The sequence below is a fragment of the Camelus ferus genome, chromosome X (genome assembly GCF_009834535.1).
Source record: "Camelus ferus isolate YT-003-E chromosome X, BCGSAC_Cfer_1.0, whole genome shotgun sequence".
NCBI lineage: Eukaryota > Metazoa > Chordata > Mammalia > Artiodactyla > Camelidae > Camelus > Camelus ferus.
Window position 1 is genome coordinate 21256033 of NC_045732.1, and position 22203 is coordinate 21278235.

At 39.9% G+C, this 22203-nt stretch overlaps 1 protein-coding gene across 10 annotated transcripts in view; it reads right to left on the reverse strand.

Moving 5' to 3' along the window:
* The window catches only part of BCLAF3 (BCLAF1 and THRAP3 family member 3), a 51989-nt gene extending 31106 nt beyond the window's left edge, over positions 1-20883 (reverse strand). The window contains exons 1-5 of one of the 10 annotated variants that reach the window (XR_004317774.1): positions 20716-20882; positions 18379-18551; positions 9153-9226; positions 5103-5669; positions 4066-4728 (exon numbers count right to left, since the gene is read on the reverse strand). Coding sequence is in view for 9 of the 10 variants with exons in the window: in XM_032474410.1 (XP_032330301.1) it covers positions 4066-4728; positions 5103-5669; positions 9153-9193 (1271 nt within the window). In the remaining variant the exon portion in view is untranslated. The other 9 variants (XM_032474410.1, XM_032474404.1, XM_032474409.1 and 6 more) reach the window with 9 other exon arrangements.
* Between the last annotated feature and the right edge of the window lie 1320 nt (positions 20884-22203).

Below are 22203 nucleotides of genomic sequence, written 5' to 3' on the forward strand. Positions count from 1 at the left end.
TGCCAACTCCTGAAAGAAGTCCTGCCTTCCCCAAATCCCCCAGCTTGGGATCATCTGAGTTGTGCACCACCTCATGTATCCCTGCACTGGGCCACGGTGTTACCAATGTCATGCTATCATCTATAAGACCAGAGGAGAAGAAGCTGAATCCCATGACCATTTATAGTCCCAGGGTACCCTAACAGACTGTCCCACAGGGCAGGTCCTCAAACAACACCTGCTGAATGACAAATGAAAATGACTTGGATAATATGAAAAGGAGAATTTCAACTAAAAAGATGACAGACTTCAGAACTCTAATTGAGGCTAATTTAATTTTGTTTTTTAACTTTCTTGGCTTACTTTTTATTTTTAAATTTTTACTTAATTTAGACCAAATTAAATTTTTTTTCATTTTTCATGATAAAAAAAAATCTCAACTATATACTAAAGTTCAGAGACTCCTATGATGAGCCTGTCAAGCCAGCTTTAAGTTATCAACACATGATCAATTGAAGCAGACTCATAGAGCCCAGAGGAACTATGGGTTAATCTGGGCTCCAAGAGGTTGATCTGCCCAATGTCATAAAGCTGCTCAGTGAATACCAGAAGACAAAAACCTATGCATCCCAACACCAAACAGAATGCTCACCTCCCTATACCAGGACCCCTAAAAGACACTAAGAGAAGCTAGGGTGAAAAATAAGAATGAAAGAGAACCTTCTCTCAATTTTTGATCTAAGAAATGTATATGAGAAATATCAGGGGGAAAAAACCCTTAGTTTTTTGTGATACGTAACGGCAAATTAGCAGGTTTGTGTATCACAAAAATACCTCCACCCACACCTTTTTTTTGCCTTCAGCTGATCAGTGCCTATCATATGTAAACTTGTGTGATTAGGTTACCTTCCTTCAATCCTCACTATGGTTTTTCACACTGTTCCCCGGCCTACGCAGCATCTCTTTCTTCAGAGCATCAGTGCTCCAATGTCTCCTGGGGCTCATCACCCAGCTCATTCCCCTTTCAGAATGGGAAAAGGCCTGATGGGGGTAAGGAGGCTCTCTGTGCATCTCTTCAGTGGGAAATAAAAGGATTACATGCAAATGTGGCTGATGCACTCAGTCTCCTATCAACTTCATTAGCCCAGCTTCTCATCCTAGATGCCTAGTACCAGCACCTGGGAAGTCAAATGAGCCTTGGGTCCACCCACACCAGTTTACTCTTCTCCGGAGACTGGTATGCCCTCCTCCTCCCTCTCACTTCCTTCCTAGCCTGACCAGGGTTCAGTCTCTCACCCACTCAGCCCAACATTAAACCCAAACTCCCTTCAGCTGCCCCAAGACTTCCAGATGTATACAACAGTTAGTGTTTGGGGTTCATAATCACCTTAGTACAAATTTTCACATTGTGACTCCCGAACTTACATTCTGAAACATAATTATGACTCAGATATAACTTCTGTCTCTGATAATGCAGTTTCGGACAAAGGGGGTCACTAGAGTATCATCTTTGTTAACAGAAGTATTAACGATGCAGTGAACATTCAAGTAAGTGTCTACTTACTGCTGGTCTAGATACAAACTGTAATCTAGAAAAATCACTAGGTGATAGCCATATATTTCCAACTCTGCTGATAACTGGAAGAACATATCAACACCTGACCAAAGCTAATGTAAACAAATGCATAAAATGAAACACTTTAGCGTTTCCAAAAAAGTGGATAAACTCTGTAGATTTTAACCAACAAATAAACCTCTCTGAAGTCTATGATTATTTTAATCTCGTCAAGCAGAGGAAATCTAATTTATGTTAGTAGTTGAGAACATGGCTCTATTGAGGGTATTAGCAACCTTTGTTTTATGGACACTTCATCAGTTCACACATAACTAAATCCAACCCCACAAAACCCTTCCACAGCTCATTAACCAATTAATAATTATAATCAGCAAGAAAGATATTGTGGACTATGATACATTATCACACTGAGAAGGTGCATATATTTATTGTTATTTATTCTTTAAGACTAAACAGAAGGGATTGGCAGTGGAAGCTCTTTATTACACAAGTCGTTCTACAGGTCTTTGTCAGGTAACTCAAACATGTGCTAACAGGCCCCACAGATCGGTCATGAAATTCACCAATGTACAGTTCATAAATTCAAAACAAAAAGGTACAGCAGCCTCAATTTCAGGGAGCTTACTTTTGTGACACATGATGAAGATCAAACTTCCATTTCTCAGTATCAAATCATAAAATTAACTGTGTTCAGCATCTCTAATGAGGTCTATCAAAATAAAATCCTTCAAAATTGGTATTTCTAGCATTCTTTAAAAGTGCTACAGCCAACTTATTAATTCTCTTTTAAGTATAAAACTCTTCTTTACTAAATATGGGAGTAGTATTACTTTCATTTAAAAATCCAAGATTTTTGTGATATGATTGCGAATTTTACTTCAAAAGAAAAAACTATAAACAAAAATTAAATACTGAAGTATTTGAAAGGGAATGTACTCATATCTGCAATTCACTTTGAAATGCATTGAAAAAAATTAGATGTAATGACAGATGAACAGATATGTGATTATAAAAGTAGAATAAAATATTAATTGTAGACTCTAGGTATATAGGTGTTCACTGTACAACTTTCAACTTTTCTGTAAGTTTGAGCATTTTCATAATATAAAATTGGAAAGAAAAAAGCTTAAGGTAGCATCCTTAAACTTGATCCTTACAGCAGCATTTGCGCTCTTAAAATTAAGAACTAGTAGGACATATAATAGCACAAAATGATTTAAGACATACTATATGAAATAGAATACAAAATTATTAGTAGAGTACTACGACAACCATATATACATAGAAAAATAAAAGGAGCTGTACTGAAATATTGATACAACTGTCCTAGGGTATTAGGATCATGGGTGATTTCCCCCACCCCTCTATCTGTGCACTTTCTGTAATGTAATCATATTTATAAATTCTTTCTATGCACATGTAAATATACACATGTATATTTTAAAGTATTTCTTGCAAGTACAATGAATGTAAGAAAAATATCAGGGAGGGGGACTGCCATATCTAACTTTAAGGAAAGGAACAAAATATATTTTGTTTAAAAAAATTTAAAAAGACTGTGGGTTTATCTGCCTCCCCATCACATCCTAACCTTGGATTTTGTTTCCTCCTATTTTTGATTCAAATACAGATATGAGTCAACTGTGACCATAAATGCACCAAATCAACATAGTCCATCACTTTTTAATTCACATACTGGTGGTGTATTACGGTAATGAACAGACTTAGCTGACACACCCAAGTGTCAGTGCCTTACTATTCTCAGAATCCATAAACAGAGGTGATACTCATAATAGAACAAAACATGCAATCTACTTTAGGAGAATATAGCCTATTATGACAGCAATCTATTTTTTTTAAAGAATCATTAAGAGCTAAACCAAATGTCTTAAAAATAGGCCTCTAGCCTAATTTCCTCTACTTAGGAGGAGCTATTCAATTGAGTGTCAGTCCCTTTGAGATGGCAACAAGAACCACGTTAAGTCATCCACCTCCTTGAGTCACAAGGGGACAAGTGGATCTGAGCCCCAGGCGCTGACTCAAGACTGGTCACTTCATTTCTTACAGCCTCTCCTCTATAAAATCAGGGACCTGCTAAGGTCCCTTCCAGGTCAAAAATTCTCTGAATTTCAGGCAACAGGGAAAAGAGGTTCTGAAAAACTGAGCGAGGAATAGGTCTCCTTGAACTCCACCCAGCCTATCCCTGGATATAGAAAATCTAGCAGCATAAAGACATGTAAATTCATGAAGAGGAACAACTCCATAGAATGCCCTGCACCCAGAAAGCATCTTGGGATATAACGTGGAAACAAGCAGACATGAGATCACCCCCTATTACTAATCGTGGGATTCATCATTACAGGGCTTTTTTTTTTAAAAAAAAAAAAAACCCAGGCAATTCTTCCCTGCTTGATGGACGCTAAGCATACAATTAATTCTGTTTTCAAAGCTTCAAATAAAGATGGCAGAAACAGTTATTACACATCCTTAAGAAAAAACAAAGATAATACCTGGATGCACTCACAGTTTTCTTCACATCTACTTTAACTGTAAGTGATTTCTTCCTAAGAATGGCAGGTGAAGATTTCACGTTGGAAAGTTTTTTACTTTCATCGGGTTGGTTACGAGAAGAGTTGCTGTCTTTTCTGCCAGCCCCTTCTTTCTTTATTTTGTCCTTCCGTTTTTCATTACAGGGTCTCAAACCAACATCGCATTTATCTGAATGAGTACAGGCAGTGCAGTCTTTCCTGGATGGTTTAAAAGGTTCTTTGACTTGCCCACTTTCAGTCTCTCTCCCTCTTCCAGCATTAAAACAACTGGACTCTCTATTTACAGGGCCTTTTTGAGAACTGAATTTTCTGTCTTCCTCCTTAGAGTACTTCTGAGTTCTTCCATCAGAAAAATCCTGGTCTCCATCTGAGGTCTTGCGATGTTTATGGCGATAGTCACAGGATATCTTGGCCGCCGAACTGGTCTCTGGGAATTCTCTCGGAGCATGTCGATGAGCTTGGGGTCCAAGGTTCCGCGGATCTTTCTTCTCTTGGTAAGGTGGAGGAAGATGCCTGGACTTCCACTGTAGGCTCCTGGCAGGCTCTCTGTTTTCGTACCTCTCCACGTCTTTAGGTCTGTTTGATGTGTGTCCATATTTTCTGAAATCACGATCCTCAGGATACCTGTATTGACATAAAGCAGTTTACACTTGCACTAGAGAGAAGAAAGTGAGAATTTATGTGTGGGATATTGGGCAGCATGGCTTTAAATGCAGAACGCAGTGGCAAGTTAACCCACCCTCAAGCCAACTCATAGATGCATAGGGTAGTTAAAGAGGAAAATACTATTTTTTTTTTTTTTTACTATTCTAGCCATCAACATGATTTACTCTAAAAATAAATACTTCACTTCTACCACTAGACCATAACTACATTACAATGCTTTTTATCTTTTTAGACAAAAGCTTTTCAAGGTGGTTATCTTCAACTATAAAGTAAACAGACTTTCTCACTTGAGGCTTTATACCAAATTACCCCAGTTTAATGTTTTCCTATACCTCTTCTGAAAAGAGCTCCTTTTCTCAAAATCTTCAGAGCCTCTTCTAAGTGACTGAGAATATTTTTCATCTTGTATCCTCTGGTGCCTCAATTCGTCTTCATGCCACTGTTCTTCAAATCTAAAAGAATCTGCTATTGACCTTGGAGATGGTTTCCCTCCTTTTCCATCTCCTCTAACTCTGTGGTCATCAGGAATATACCTTCCTTGTACTTTCTGGGGATAACAATTCCTCTGGTGCTCACTGTAGAGTACACCTTCTGAGTACTTGGACATATACTGAGATCTTCTGTTGTTATCCCCTCTTCCTGGTAAATATACTTGGTGAGGCCTATAAGTATAAAAATTTTCTAAAGAGTTTCTTCTTATGTTTGGGGAAGGTGATCTATGTTCATAAGATCGGTAATGTATATTTTCACGAGAAGGAATTCTTGGTTTACTCTGTCCATGTTTCTCATTGTCCATTCTCCAAGTGATGGGTCTTTTTGGATCCTTCCTATATTCATAGCCATAACGCTCATGTCTTTGCTTGTAGTGTTCAGTATTTCTAGGTACTGGTGACAATGATCTACGTAAACAAATACAGAAAAGTTTGGTTCATTCAAAGACAATAGACTAAGTTTGTCTTAACATGACTTACCTAAATAAAACATTTGTTTTTTCCCTGCTTCTTCCACTCAAATTAAATTCATCAATTTGCCATACTTGCATTCTACATCATCCATTTGGGAGTCTGATTATGCTTCTGCCCAACTCTGCAAGCATACTCTTTCTATCTGAACTAATATACCACATGTGCATATCAGAATAGGCTGAGCACACTCGTCCTCTTGGAGGAGGACCACCTCAAGTACACAGCAGGATTCATTTTGGAAGAATGCTGACAGCAAAGTTCTGGCAAAAGAGCCAGTCAGCGAAAGTGTACATCAGGTTCAATGGTCAGTTAAGAAATAAGCAGAAGGAGGGCTAGATTCACACAAGTAAATGTGCAGGAGAGTCTCTGGAAAGCTGAATATAATGTCTGAAATTAAATTAGATTCTAAAAGTTTATGGTGCACAATAAATCCAAACTCAGACCCAAATCTAACCCGTTTCCCCAAGTGATTGTCTGTTCTCTTTACTAAGGCCATATCAAAGAGTAAAAAAACACATCCTTAAACAATGTGTGGAGTAGGTGGGAGAAGGGCCTTGAGACTTGAACCTCATGCTTAGTACCTCCATAAATACTCCTAACATAAATAAGTTTTCTTTCCCATACCTGTCCCCTATAAAATGAAAGATGTGCTATTGAACCAGGGTGTGTAACTTTGGTGAATGTGTGCTTTAATGCAGCTGTAATGCCCTCCAGGGACAGCACATCCTTTCTGTAACTACCTTCTCCAATATCTCAGCATTGCCAACATGAAGCGTTTCATTCCAACTGAGAAGGAAGGCTCTGCTCCTGTATCCAGGGAAACCAGTCTGAGTTGCCCAGACTTCAGGATAAGAGAGAGAAGCACCACTATCTGGAACACAATAAAGTTCAAATTTGCATCTGGGGACCTCTCCTCCCATCTGACCTGTCCGATCTTCCAATTTCCTCCCTGAGGGTTTAATGTCTTCTAATCAATGAGGCAGCTACCCCTGCAGCTTTTGTTATCGCCCCCTCTGCAGCAGCTGGCATGGAGTTGGAGCAACCATGAGTAAAACCCTCTCCATTTGGTGATATGTCTGAGTCCTCACTATGAGAAAGAAGGCTGATTTATCTTCCTCACGTACATGCTGGGATTTATGTACTGGACTTGGCAATATCTCCCTCTAGAGTCACCAGGCTAGACGTACTGGCAAATGCATTATTCAGCTGAAGCAGAAACTCTATCATCCAGCTGGCTGCACCTCTTCACAGGAAGAAGCAACTGGAGCCTCTGAAGACTTCCTGGAAGACTTCACCTCTTCCACTGCTAAGAAGAAAAGCTGGCTGCCAGAGGCTAAGGTCTTCCAGACTGATGAAATACTCAATCTCTTACTTTAATCCTTATCTCACATTGAATGCTGCTTTGATATTATATTTCATATCAGGGTTTTACTGTATAGCGCTCCTTCTTCTGAAGGAAATTGCTAGAATGGTGGCTATCATTTTCAGTTCTCCTTAAAGGACAAAAGAGACCCAAGGAGCCTGTTGGGAGGCAAGTCTCTGTGGGTCTCTTGCATTCTGCATGCCTCGTGAGCAGAGGCACTGACAGCTTTTGTTCCAAGGCAAGCTGCCTGGGAAGATGGAGATATGGCTTCCCTAAGCAGCAGAGGGCCAACTTGTTTGCTGTCCAGGATAACAAGACCAAAGTCGTCTCCAAAGCAAAGGCTGGGCGGGTTTGCTTGCCGCCTCTAATGGGGCTTGGGTTCCTTAGCTGTGTCATCACCCCACTGCTGCGCTCTGCAGTGCCCGCCCTCAGGGGACAAGGGGTGAGGGGAACACAGGATCATGAAGCTGGAGCTGCTTGCTGTACTATGAGTAATAAAGGCCTTTGTCTCTGATCCAAGGGCCTCGTGACAGGCTAAGTGTTAGCTTGCAAGTGGGGTAAAATATCAGACTCTTTAAAGTTGGTGACAAAAGAGTTATGAGAAGAAATCCAGAAATCAGGCACTAAACTTGGCAGGGTCTTCTGTGCCCCTTCACCAGAGCCTGGCACAAAATAGTGAAACCACACGACCTCTGTGAGGCCCTCCATGTTAAGAGCCAGATGTTTCTTTACATTTCCTTTTCTTTCTGAAGCTCCTCCCCTTTACAATTTGGTCTTGTGAACTACAAAATGAAAACTGTTGAAATGATTGACTAGTCATTGCAGAACCATAATGAACAAGCATAATGGCCAAGCCGTATTAACATGAAAAATTTTGACCTGTTTCTTGTGTATGTAATTACGGTCCTCTTTAAAGTTCTAGAAAACTAGTCACTTTCACAGCTCTGTGCCTTTGATCCTGTTGTCCCCTTAAATGGAATACTTTTCTTCTTTCTGCCTTTAAAAATTCTACTCATCCTTAAATAGCCTTCTAACATTTCATCTCTTCTCTTAAGACTTTCTTGGTATCCCTCCTTCCTTTCCACAAAAGCAGAACTATTCCCTCCTTGTGGATCCAGAATACTTTGTCCCAGTCAGCAGCACCACGCTTTTCCTACTGTATCATAGTTGGCTATGATGTCAATCTCCCCAGCCAGGCTGCAAGCTTGCTGAGGTGCCATAAGATGTCATACTTACCTCTGTAGCCTCAGAACCTGGCTATAGCAGGTATACAATAAATACTGCTTAAATTGTTCCAGTCTAATCATATATACTATTGATACTGCCAACCAGGAAACAGGAGAGTTCAACTACAACTGAGTTATTCCAATTTGTAGGGGAGGGTATAGTTCACATGGTAGAGCACATGCTTAGCATACACAAGGTCCTGGGTTCAATCCCCAGTACCACCTCTAAAAATAAATACATAAACTTAATTATCTCCTACCCCCGAAAAAAAACCTTAAAAAAATAAAATAAAATAAAAATTGGGGGTAAGGTATAGCTCAGTGGTAGAGTGCGTGCCTAGCATGCATGAGGTCCTGGGTTCAATCCCCAGTACCTCCATTTAAATAAATAAATAAACATAATTACCTCCCCCTCGAAACAAACAAACAAAATTTTATTATTCTGCTATGAAGAAGAAGTAGGAAACTTCCAATTTTCTAATTCCCAATTTCCTCAAACATGATGATTATGAAAAAATAAAATACACACTGAAGAGTTCTAAACCACTTACTGATACAAAAAAATACAACACTCTCAAAGATGTTTCTCACTCTTCCTTACTGTGGCCACTGCATTTCTTTTTATTATGGATTAATTCCAGCTGCCAGCTGTAATTAAAGAAAGCTGTCAGCTCCTAGAACCTAGAAATATGTCTATCACTATAAAGCACCTACTGTGAATAACCAGGTCCCATGAGCTTATTAAAATAGGTTAACAGTCCCGGTGAGTTTGAAAGTCCAAGCACATCCCAAACCCATGCTTACCGTGCTAAACTAAGAGCTGCTCACCTGTGTTTCCACCTGGGGGATCTAGAGCGTGACCGTTTCATCCTTTGAACCGTGAACCACTATCACTTTTTACACTGCAAAGAAACACAGTATTAGCAAGTGTGTAGAAAGAGCCTGCAACCTGCTCTAAAAATAGTGAATATTACCAACAAAAACTTACTTAAGCCCTCTGTGTCCAGTTTCCTCATCTAGAAAATAGGGGTGATAATATTAGGACCCACCTTATTGGAACATTGTAAGGACAAAATGAATTAAATCAAGGGTCGGCAAGCTTTTTCTGTAAAGGGCCAGATAGTAGCAATTTTAGGCTTTGCAGGCCATAAGAGGTCTCTACCATATCTTTTTTAAAAAAATGCTTAAAAAATATAAAAATCATTCTCAGCTCAAGGGCCACACAAGAATAGGCCCCAAAGGCCAAATGCATTGTAGTCTAGTGATCCTTGAGTTAAGTGAAGAAAAGAGCTTAGAATACCGCCTGGCACACAGCAACTGCTAGTAAGCGTTCCAAAAAGAGGAAAAAATTCCCCAGAATTCCTCTATCTGAACACAACCACAACCGTATCTTCCCGTCTTTCGCCACTGTTTGTGTAGATATAATCGTAGTTATGTTCATATAATCACAGTTAAGATGCTTAGGAATACTCGATGATATACCCTGCTTTTTAAATTGTTGGAAAATAAGAATTACAATGCCTAATTATCATACTCAGTTTGCCGCCTAATTTCCACCAGATAAATATACCAAAAGTTAGTTAAGCACGACTAGACACTTAGTTGGCTTCTGATTTTTTACTAATACAAATAATGACAAATAAGTAAACTTTAAAAGACATAAAACTTGATTTTTAAAATATTCTTCAATCTTTAAAAGAAACTGATAGCTTTAGGAACTGAATCTTAAATAAAAAAAACCATCATTAGGGTATAATCTTTTGTACTACTTATTATTTACATTTCAGTAATCTTCAGTTTTGATACTATAATTAAGTAGTTTCCAACTTACTGGCCCCAAACTCCTGGGGGCTTTCAAAATTACTGCCATGGGTCTATGAAAAATACATAGAGTCACCATGTACAGACTATAGAATAAATATATGTCTCATATATTATGACCTCAATTTTGCAAATTTCTGAAGATATTGTGATCATTGTTCAAATATAAATAGCTTCTTGTCACTATGTTGTTTTTCCGCCGACTGATACAAAAAGTACAAGTATAACTATATGGACAGTGGTTTAAAAAGGGAGTCCACATAGTCAAACATTTGCAAATCATTGTTATAACAAATTTTAGAAGAAAGTAAAAGCATGTAAGGGCAAAGGACTTGAACCAGATCACTCACCAGAAGTACATTCAATTCAGTTCATTTAGTTATATATTGCTTCTTTCCAAAAAGAATTTGAGGCTAGGAAGAACAATTAGTTCAGATGTACCATGAAATTAAGATACTAAATGGGAAAATCTTTACTTAGTAACTAAACATATAAAAATATATTCATTTAACAAATATTACTGACTACCTATTATTTGCCAGGCACTGTTCTGGAGATACAGCAGTGAACAGAAACAGGCAAAAATTCCTGCCCCCCTAGAGCTTACATTCTAATGAAAGAACCTATAATTTAACCAAAGAAGCTTTGGGTACACACCTATTAAACTTAACAAAAATAATAAACCCAAAGGTTGTGAGGGGGGGATACCAAGTATTGCTGGTGATGATGAAAAAGTGTAACTATCCTGGTTAAGGAATCTTAACTTAAAAAGGGTAATCTTTTTATCCATTTTATTTTTTTTGAAAAACAGATGTATTGAGCTATAATTCACATACCATACAATTCACCCATTTAAAGCATACAATTCAATGTTTTTTAGTATATTCACAGGGATGTATAGCCATCACCACAATCTAATTTTAGAACACCTCCATCCTCTCTAAAAGAAAGCCCATTAGCAGTCACTCCCCATTCCTCTCCTCCTTTGATTAGCCCCAACAACCACTAATCTACTTTCTGTCCCTAGGGTTTGCCTATTCTGTACATTTCATATGAACGGAATCATACAATATGTGGTCCTTTGTGACTGGCCTCTTTCCTTCAGCATAACATTTCAAGGGTTTTACCATGTATCACTACTTCATCCTTTTAATGACTGAATAATATTCCATTGTATGGGTACACCACATTTTGTTTATTCATTCATTTCTCAATGGACATTTGGGTTGTTTCAATCTTTTGGTTATTACAAATAATGCTGCTATGAACATTTATGAACAAGTATTTGTGTAGACATATGTTTTCATCTGTCTTGGATATAAAACTAGGAGTAGAATTGCTGGGTCATACAATAACTCTATGTTTAACTTTTTGAGAGGGCTAAACATCCTCAAAGCAGCTACATCATTTTATATTCCCACCAGCAATATATGAAGGTTCCCATTTTTCCATATCCTCACCAATATTTGTTATTGTCTGTCTCTTCAATTACAGCCATCCTTGTGGGAGTGAAGTGGTACCTCACCATGGTTGTGATTGGTATTTCCCTAATGATGGGTAATCTTGAAATATGTAAGAAATTATTAAACGAATCATGCCTACTTTCCTTTAATCTAATAATTTCAGTTTAAATTTATTATTCTAATACTTTAACAGAAAAAAGTAGCTATATATACTAAGATATTTCTATCAGCTTTATTTGTAATAATAGGAAAGAAAAAAACCACCCAACTAACTAGTTAACCCAAATGCCTAACACTCAGTAAAGGATTAAACAAGTTTAAAATATATACATGTAGTCACTCCTTACTTTTCTCCTAGCCTTCTATATGTCTTTTCCTCCACATACCCCATCAGCCCAGCACAGCACACTACTTGCTTTCCCCTGATCAGGTCATTCTGTTGGTACCACATAGATGGCCCTCCCGCACTCTGCCTGACAAACTCCTATTCTTTCAGGACTGTCTGGCCATAATCTCCTCTGAAATTCTTTCCTTGCTTTCTTTTTTTCTTTTACCCAGAGTTTCTTTCTTCCTGGGAATTCTGAGTTTCTTCTGCAATTATTTCAATACACTATGATTATTTGTTTACATAATTATATTTATTTCAAGAAGCACAAGACTCCAAACAGCCTATCACAGAACACAAAACTCGAGTGGCCTATGGACATCTGAGATGTTCAATCTCATTAGTAATCAAGTAAACACCAATTTAGATCATAGCCATTTCACACCTATCAGACTGACAAGAAAGAAAGAAAGAAAGGAAGGAAGAAAGGGAGGAAGGAAGAAAGCAAAGAAGGAAGGAAGGAAGGAAGGAAGGAAGGAAGGAAGGAAGGAAGGAAGGAAGGGGCGCCTATTTCAGAGTGCAGGCGAGGCTGTGGCACAGGGACTCTTGCACGCTGCTGAGCAGGTGAGTACACACAAGAGTGACCAGTGTGGATGGCGCTGGCAGTACCCGTCACATTTGAACATGCTCATTTCCAAACCAGCAATTCTACTCAAGGAGACACCTTAGAGCGGTGGTTCTCCAGCTTTAGAGTGTTCAGAATTACCTGAAAGGCTGGTTAGAACACAGAATGCTGGGCCCTACTCTGGGGTGGACCTCACTTCTAGCAAGTTCCCAGGTGATGCAGATGCTGCTGGTCCAGGGACTAGAGAACTACTGGTCTCAAGGGAAAGGTGAAGGTCACTTGGGAGAAAATGTTTACAAGTGAGATTTACCGGTTATGTGATTAAAAAAAATTATTACTTAGAATATTTTCCTCTGCTAATATTAAAATTAGCTTCATTAACATTCAAACTATTCACTCAAAAATAGGTGAATTTTACTGCATATAAATTACACCCCAAAGTGGTAAAAAGTTAGCTTTGGCGTAATGCATATGCTCTAACATTAGATCAGATATTATGGAGATGGCTGTACAATTCTGCAAACACACCAAAAATCACTGAACTGCACATTTTAAACCTGTAAATTATATCACAGTAAAGCTGTTTTTTTAAAGTTACCTTGTTTGCATTTACTTTTTTGTGTACATCAGTTAGTAATGAAAAGTGCTGGCTCAGAGGCTTAATAGATAAGAGAGAAGAGTTAATTTAAACCCTAGAGTCTGAGCTAAGCTGGTTTTTACATTTTTAAAGGGTTGTTAAAAAAAAAAAGAAGAAGAATATGCAATGGAGATTGTACGTAGCCCACAAAGTCTAAAATATTTATTACCTGGTCCTTTACAAAAAAGACTGCCTATCTCTGATTTAAACTAACTTACTTGTGAGTAGCCAAGTTAATCAAAGGGAGCTTTAGGACAGAGAGAAAAAAAAAAACAGTAGGGTTTGTGACTGGGGAGAAGGAGAAGTCAGTAACAGAAGATAAATTCATTTATACTGCCAGTTCAGAGTGAACTGTGTGGAGGCAGTGAATGAACTCATGGGCCCTTGAACACAGATGACTGGAGAGCAGGGGCATCGACTCCCAGGAGGATGCTGAAGGGGATGCTGGTGCCAAAGAGGAAAGCACTGGACACAACCCCTCATCCAGCTGAAAGACCCAGCTGCAGCAATTCTCCTCTTCCTCCCACAACACCACTTTCCCCTCTCCATTAGGGCTTTCCCCTCAACCATACTACCTCTAATAATTCCCCTAGCTCTCTGGAACCACATCCCCTGGGCTACCACTCTCTCTCCTCATTTACAACCAAATTCCGCAAAGGGCCGCCTGAATACCACAGACGTTCTCTCTGATTCTTCTCCTCCCATTCTAGCTCTAGCTTGGCCCCTGGCCACTCTAGCTTTCCACTCCACCACCGCACCAAACTGCTCTATAGTTATGATTGATGATGAAATCTATGTTACTAAATCCAGTGGTTCTTCTCCCTCCTTCCCCTGGATCCACCAGCAGCACTTGATGGTCGTCCTTCCTATCTCCTCCCAAATAACATTTTCTTCACTTGGATTCCAGAATACTACATTTTTCTGGTTTTCCTCCTACCTCTAACAATTCCTTCAGTCTCCTTTGCTGGTTTCTCCTCATCTCCCTCCTCAACACCGTGACCCCTAAGTAGTGAACCCAGTCTTCCTTTAAATAGTGACTTCAGTCTTTAGACTTCCCATTGTCTACACTCTCTCCCCAGTCTACACTCTCATTCAGTCTCATCGCTTTAAATACTCTCTATAAACTAACAACCCCCAAAATGACATCTCTGGCCCTCATCCATCCTCTGTGTTGTAGTCTTCCATATCCAACAGCCTAATGGATGCTGTAAACATGTCCAAGAGCAAACTCCTGACTTTCGCCAACATCTACTCCTCCTAGTCTCCCCACCTTAATAAATGGCAGCTCTATACTTAGAGTTTTCAACAAAGAGGAAATATAAATATCCAATAAACATACAAAAAGATACTCAACCCTACCTAATCAGGAAGATAAAATCAAAACAAGGAGATACCATTTCATACTCAGGAGATTTGCAAAAATTGTAAAGTCTTATGATCCCCATGTGTTTATAAGAAAGCAGAAAAAGAAAATTTCTCAGCTGAGGAAAATTCCTCCCCAAAAACCCATGAAGCAGAAGAAAACTCTAACTTTATACCCCAAACAAAATTAAATATACCCCAAAGCATTTAAGATTTAAAAAAAAAAACCCCTCAGCTTGAATCAGAAATTTAAAAACTAAGAATGGAAACAGACCAAAAAAACAGAGAAAAATGACAGGAAAAAAATGAATTAAAGTCTGAGAAAAAGACTAAATTATCTCAGAAGTGAAGGATACATTACAAGGTGCCCAAGGGAAAATAAGTTCAAATGAAATGATGTAGCCACTTTAGAAAACAGTTTGCAGTTCCTTAAAAAATTAAACAGAGTTACCATATGACCCAGCAACCCCAGTCCTAGGTATATACCCTAAAGAAATAAAAATACATGTTCACATGAAAACTTGTACACAAGTGTTCTTAATAGCATTATTTATAATAGCCAAAATGTAGAAACAACTCAAATGTTCATTGAGAGACGAATGAACATATGTGGTCTAGCTATACAACGGAGTATTACTTGGCCATAAAAATGAATAAAGTACTGACACCCAGTCAAACAGGGACGAACCTTGAAATCATTATGCTAAGGGAAAAAAGCAGTCACAGAAGACCATATATTATATATTCCAGTTACATGAAAATTCCAGAATAGGCAAATCTATAGAAACAGAAAGTAGACTGGTGGTAGCCCAGTGTGGTGTTGCAGGGGTGGGTGCCGGAAGGAATGGGCACATGGCTTCTGTTTGGGGTGATGAATGTGTACTAAAACTAGACTGTGATGATGGTTGTACAACTCTGTGAATATATTAAAAAAAACACTGAATTGTAGGCTTTTAAATGGGCGAATTGTGTGATACGTTAACTATATCTCAGTAAAGTTGTTACAAAAAAAAATCAAATGACAGAAATTCCATACTAAGCATGAACTCAGCATTTACAAATGTAAAGAATTGTCCAGGAAAGCCTTTGTAACAAAGGAGCCACACTTGCAGCACAGAACTTGACCAAGTTAGAGCCCGGAGAACAAGAGGGAGACCAGCAGATCAGAGGAAGCCAGACCTCAGGAGAGCAGAGCATGGCTTATTCTCTCGACCACAGGGCTAGGTGCCATCACCAGTCTGCATTAGGGAGGAGCTGGCAGTGCATACAGAACCCCACAGTTGCCTATCATTATTCTACTTTGATTTCACATATACAATCTATTTCTCTCACACACACAAAAGAGGTTACATAAATAAACAGGGGAGTAAGGGCATTTAAAAAGTTGTTAGTACAAAGGTTAACCATTAGCAAAAAATAAAAACCTTCCTAAATACCTCCCAACTTTCTAAAACAAAAGAGCAAAAACTATACTTCATAGCAAAAAGAAACAGCAAACAAACAAAATACATATAATTATAAAATATTATGATAGGCCAAACATATCAGCCCTAATAATAAATGTGAATGGGCTTAACTCACCAAAATAAAAAAGTTTAATTTGGCTCACAAAACAAAACTCAAGGAGTTGTACGAAAGATACACCTAAAACAAAGTGACTGTGAAAGGTTAAAAATAAAAGGATGGCCATTGGCCAGGCAAATGGAAACAAAAAGAGAGCAGGTGTGGCAAACCTGGAATCAGGCAAAGCAGAATTCATGCCCCAAAGCATTCATCATGCCAAAGAAAGACACTTTTTAATGCTAAAAGTCACAATCCTCAATGAAGAGAGAATAAAAATATACATATTTACATGAATATAACATAGCAACCACCTTTATGGAACAAAAACTACAAGAGATGCAAGGAGACATAGATAGAAACACTAAAAGGAGACTCCAGTATACCACTCTCAGTGGCACAGTAGACAGATCAGGTAAACCAAAAATAAGGAGACCGAAGACCTAAATACCATAATCAACAAATCTTAAGGATATTTATCAAACTCTACACTCTGATACTAGAGAATACATATTCTTCTGAAGTGCCCACACCATATTCACCAAAAATAATCATATATTAGTCACAAAGAAAACATCAGTAACCTCCATAAAATAGGAATATTATAAACATACTCTCTGATCGTAATCCAATAAAACTAGAAATCACTAATAAAAACTAAAAACACAAAGACCCTTCCACCTAGAAATTTTAAAATCTCCTATTAAACAATTCCTGGGTAGTCTAATATAGATTTTTAAAGAAATAATGACAATAAAAGCACTACATATCAGATTCCATGGAATGCATTTAAAGCAGTGATCAAAGGAAAATCCACTGCACTAAACATACTTATCAATAAACATGAAAGACTAAAAATAAATGAATTCATTTCCAAGGTAAAAAAAAAAGCCTAAAAAATAAAAAAGTAAACCAAATACAAGCACAAGGAAGGAAATAATAAAGATAAAAGTAGAGGAAGAGAATAGAAAATTAGATCTAAGTAATAATTCAAAATTCTACTTTTTGGAAAAATTAAAATGGGTAAGCCACTAAACAATGTATATACCCTGACTAAGGAAAAAGAGCACAAATACACAAAATAAGAAAGAGCAAAGGGGAGATAACCATTGAAATAGAAGAAAAAATTTAAAATCATAAGAGATTACTTTGTAGCTCTCTAGCCAATAAATTTGAAAGCCCAGATGAAAGGGATAATTTGCTACAAAAATAGAGATTGCTAAAACTGACCATATTAAAAAGTTTAAACAGACCAATTTCCATAGAAGAAACAGACAAAGTTATTAAGGAAACATTCCATGAAAAAGCATCAGGCCCAGGTAGCTTCACGGGGGGAATTCTACCAAACCTTCAAACATCAGACTACCTCAATGCTCTGTAAATTATTCCAGAGTTGGTATATCAGAGAAGGATCAAGCCTACAAGAACATAAGCCTTTCAAGGAAGATGAACCAGTCAAGGAGACTGAGAAGAAACATCCTCTGAAGAAGAAGGGAACCCTGGAGCACGGAAGGGTGTTTCAAGAAAGGAGACTCTGATGGCAAAAGCTGCATAGAGATCCAATAAAAGGAATGAAAACTGTGAATACATGGCTTGAGGACTAAATGGAAGGTAAGGAAGCTTAGAAAGCCAATTACTAACAACCCTTTCTAACATTGTGGCTGGAAGGGAGGGAGGGAAACTGGGTTGCAACTGGGTGACAGGGGTCTAGGGAGGAGGTTTCAAAATGGAAGCAACTCGAGCAGGTTTACAGTTGATCAGGAGAAACTATGTTGCATGGCATTGGGGATATAATGTAAAATGAAAGTCACAGTAGGGATGAGTCTAGATCCAATTAGTTCAATGTATCCTTTAATTCTTTCATATCAACTCCAAATTATGTAGTTAATTTCTCCCAATATTCCACATTTACATATTACCTTCTTCAGTGGTCCAAAGTGAATTTTTACCAGCAGCCATATTTTATGCTGATTGCTAGGGGCAAGGCAAACAAAGTTGGAAGAGATCTAGTTTCTTTACTGGATAAACTCAGTCTTCAGTGGATAAGGATCACCAGTACTTCCTAGCTCACTAAGCGTCTTAGAAATACTGTCTCACTTAATCCTCACAAGCCTTGGAGGAAGCTGAAATTACCTCCATTTCAAAGGTGAAGAAACCCAGCCTCAAAAAGGTTAACCAACCTGCCCCAAGAGAAGGACGTAAAACCAGAACTCAGGTTTTCGGACTCCAATACTAACACTTCCCCACCTTGCAACTCCTACCTTCAACAAGATGACTCCGAAGAGACTGCCTGGTCATTTGCACAGATGCTCAGTCAGCAGAATTGGACTTTAGCGCACTTGAGAATAGTTGACATCCTGCATCACAGCTAAAATTGCCGTCTAAATTTGGAAAGCAGCTTTTATGCCCTCTAGCTGCCTGGACATTCTGTAGCCTGTAGGGCACAAAGACTATGTTTTATTTATCATGATCCCAAGGACTGTGTTTTATTTAGCTTTTTATCTGTCTCCTCAGCTTTATATATAGATAGTGCTTTTAAATATTTTTTTCCTTGAACATTTGTAGATCCATTCATTCACCTAATTTTGTAACTCTGATATCATTTTGAATATAATCTAGGGCAGCAGTATAAAACTTCAAATTTAAGGAGTGAAAGAGTAGGGGTAAAGGGTATCAAAGAAGAGTTTTTTTAATTCACAAATTTACATAAAAAATCAACATGCTTTTCTAGTCTGTAATTTTTACAAGATGGCAATAATTGGCAATGAGACAAAGTCTGTTTAAATGTACTCTCCATAAATGTTTCATTTGACCCTTACCACCATCCTGTAAGAAAGGTAAGGAAAATGCACTATAATCTCTAACTCAGAGTTGAGGAAACAGTCCCTTAGAAAAGCTAAGTGAGTTGTACAGGGTAATCAAATATACCAGAATTCAAGTAAGTCTTGACTTGAAACAAATCTCTTCACTTTATAATGTCTTTGCTTCACCTAGATAACCCTTTTTTACTAAGGTAAAATAGAAGATGAGAAACCGAACTGCCATCAAATTATAAGAAAAAAAAGCAATAGCTACAGAAGGATACCTGTATATGGTTGGAGAAGAACATAAATGGCCCCAAAATGTTCCTACAGAAATCCTTTAAATGTTGCCTTTTGCTAGGGTGTGGAAAAGGACCCTCACAGATTGTTGGTGGGAGTGCAAAACAGCATATCCTTTCCAGAGGGAAATTGAGCAATTCACATAAAAAAACCTAACAATTTTATCATTTAGGAATGTACACTAAGGAAATAATGATGGGTGTGCAGATTTTACATTTCTCCAACAATGTGTTTAAGTAGTGAAAAACTGGGAATAATCAACTAAATAAATTACTGCAGCCATATAATGGCATGCTATCTAGTCAGAAAAAAAAAATGGTTACCAAAGAAAATCCTCTTTAGAAAAATTCATGCATTCACCTCTGCATAGAAGACTGGAGGTGTTATCCTCAGTGTAACCATATTCACAATGATTACTTGAATGGCGAAAGTTTATCTTCTTCATTTTGGTTTTATGTATTTTAGAAATTTTATGTATCAATGTGCTACCAAATGCTTCTCTCTACAAATGTTTCCAATCAGACGTTTTAAAGGCTTCTGGGGGAGGGTGTGAAAGAGCAAGGCTTTCAAAAGAACATTTTAGTAGCCATTTTCAAAAATACCATTAAAAAATAAAGCATTATTATTAAAACATCATTGAAAAGTAAAGCACTCATCACCAATCCACACCAAAACCTTTTCTTCTCAAATTCCAGTCTTTCGTTCCTACCAGTTCGCGTTCGGAAAAACGTTAAAAAGGTTGCCTGGCCAGAAGTCTTGAGAGACCTTCCTCCTGATTTTTACCTGCAGTTTTTACTTGGTTCCAGAAAAAGAAAAACCACCACCTAAGAGGCAGTTCGAAAAGCACTTTGGCAGGAAAATCTTTGGGAGGGTACGTTTCTCTCCCATTTCTTCTCCTCCCGACCTACCGACAGGACAATCCTGACAGTGACCGGCCCAGTTTCCTAATACACCCTAGAGAAGCACAGGAGATGCGCCAATTTTCGGTATACGTTTCTAAAATGACAAGTTTCACTTGGCAATGCAGGATAAAGAGCAGCCTTCACCGCTCATTCTGGCCGTTACCGGAGGAAAACGCCGCTGCGCGGCAGGAGAGCCTTGGGAGAAGGACAAAGCGGGGGCTCCTCGGCTCAGGTCCCGCAGGCGACGCGTCCGGGGCCGCCCCTGGGAAATGGGCACCGTCCCTGGACACCGCCCCCTCCCCTCCCCCGTTCCCATGACAGACGCTCTGACTCGCCAGGGCCGCAGCCTGCCCAACGACGGGCGAGGATGAGGGCCGCGGCAGCAGGTGCCCGGGTCGCCGCGTCTAAAATCAGGCACCGGCCCAGTGGCCGGAGGCAGTGGCAGGGCAGCGGTCCCCCGGGGTTCCGGGCTGGGCCGCCGCATCCTCCCCGCCGCCCCACCCGCCACCCCAAGAACCGCCCCTCCCGGGCGACGGACACGCCCTCCCCGCGGGCCGGGGCCTCCTCGCCCCGCCCGCCCCCCAGGGCCGCTCACCCGGCCGGGAAGTCTCCGCAACTGCCGCCGCCGCCGCCGCCGCCGCGGGCCCCTCGGGCCTCGCCCCTCAACTGCCGCCGCCTCCCACGGCCGCGGCACCAAGGCTACCTCAGCTGGGCCGCGGGACCCGGAACCACTTCCTTCCGGAACCGCCTTGCCCCACCCCCCGCTCTGGTCCCGCCCACTGCCTGCTGCCTCGTGCAGAGCCTGCTCTTCCGCGGACCTCTGCTCTCAACTCTTTCCCAGCGAGGGTTGCCCCGCCCGGGCGGCTCGGGCCAGAGAGCCTGCGCCCTCTACCGGCTGTTCCCACCTCTGCCGCTCTGTCCAGTGCGCATGCGCTGTCTGCCGCCCACCCGCCTGGAAGAATGTACTGGTCGTACCGATCCGTGGATCCTGGGGGTTAAGGGTCAAGGGCCGGAGCTTGGTCCCGTGGGCCTTCCAGCATTGTGCAGATGAGCGGAGCAGATAAGCCTCGGCCTTCTGGCCCTGGCTTGGCTCTCAAAAGCCCTTCCAGGGCCAGCCCACCTGAACCTGTACCACTGTGGCCTCTCTCCTGCCTACTCAGTCTCTAATCATTCCCCATGGCCTCAAACCAAGCTTCTACCCGGAAAACAAAACCTCCCCTCTGGACCTCCCAAACAGGTTTGTGGTGCCAACATCTTTCCGCCATGCAATTCAAAATACTGACTCATTTTTGTCCACTCTCTTGATTTCTCTCCTCCCATACTCCATCCAGCACACCAAAGGTGGTATATCCTCACGCTTGGAGCTTTCTCACTTGACACTTTGACATTCTTTTTACCCCTTGCAAGATTTCTCTTTCAGGGTCCACCCCATCTGGACCCTTGTCACTGTCGTCTACCTACTGCATTCGTTTTCCTTCTCCATCTGAATTACTGCCATCATCCTGATGAATCCAACACCCATGACTAAACCATGTTTCCTTAACTTCCTCAATCCAGGTGACTTTCCCTCTATTCTACTTTATCCACCCATTTCCAAGCACCCATTCTAGAAAATCAAGACATGCATCACTTTGTACTGCTCCGTATCTAAAACCTTAGGTTTACAAATCCCATTTAGTTGGACTCAAGGTCCTCATCCTTGCAGTACTCTCTCCCCCTTAGTCCCAAAATACTTGTTCTTCAAAAACCACAGAGCTCTCACATCCTCTGAACCTTCTACCTGACTACAGCTCATGGTCTTTGACTTCGACCACTCTTGAAAGCAGAGCCCCTTGAATTGCCCTTTGACACAACCTAACATCGAACTGCCATCCTGAAACATTCCAGTTATCTGCATTTTCCATGCTTACATCTGTGTTTCCAAGCACTGCTAGGGAAGAAAAAGCTACACAACTATAACAGAATTAAACCACTGAAAACTGATGGACACCCACTGCAGTGGAGAGCCTCATTGCCTCTTAGGAATCCTTTTATGTGACATTTCTCACTTCCAATAATTGCTGTTACTAACCCTTAGCACTCT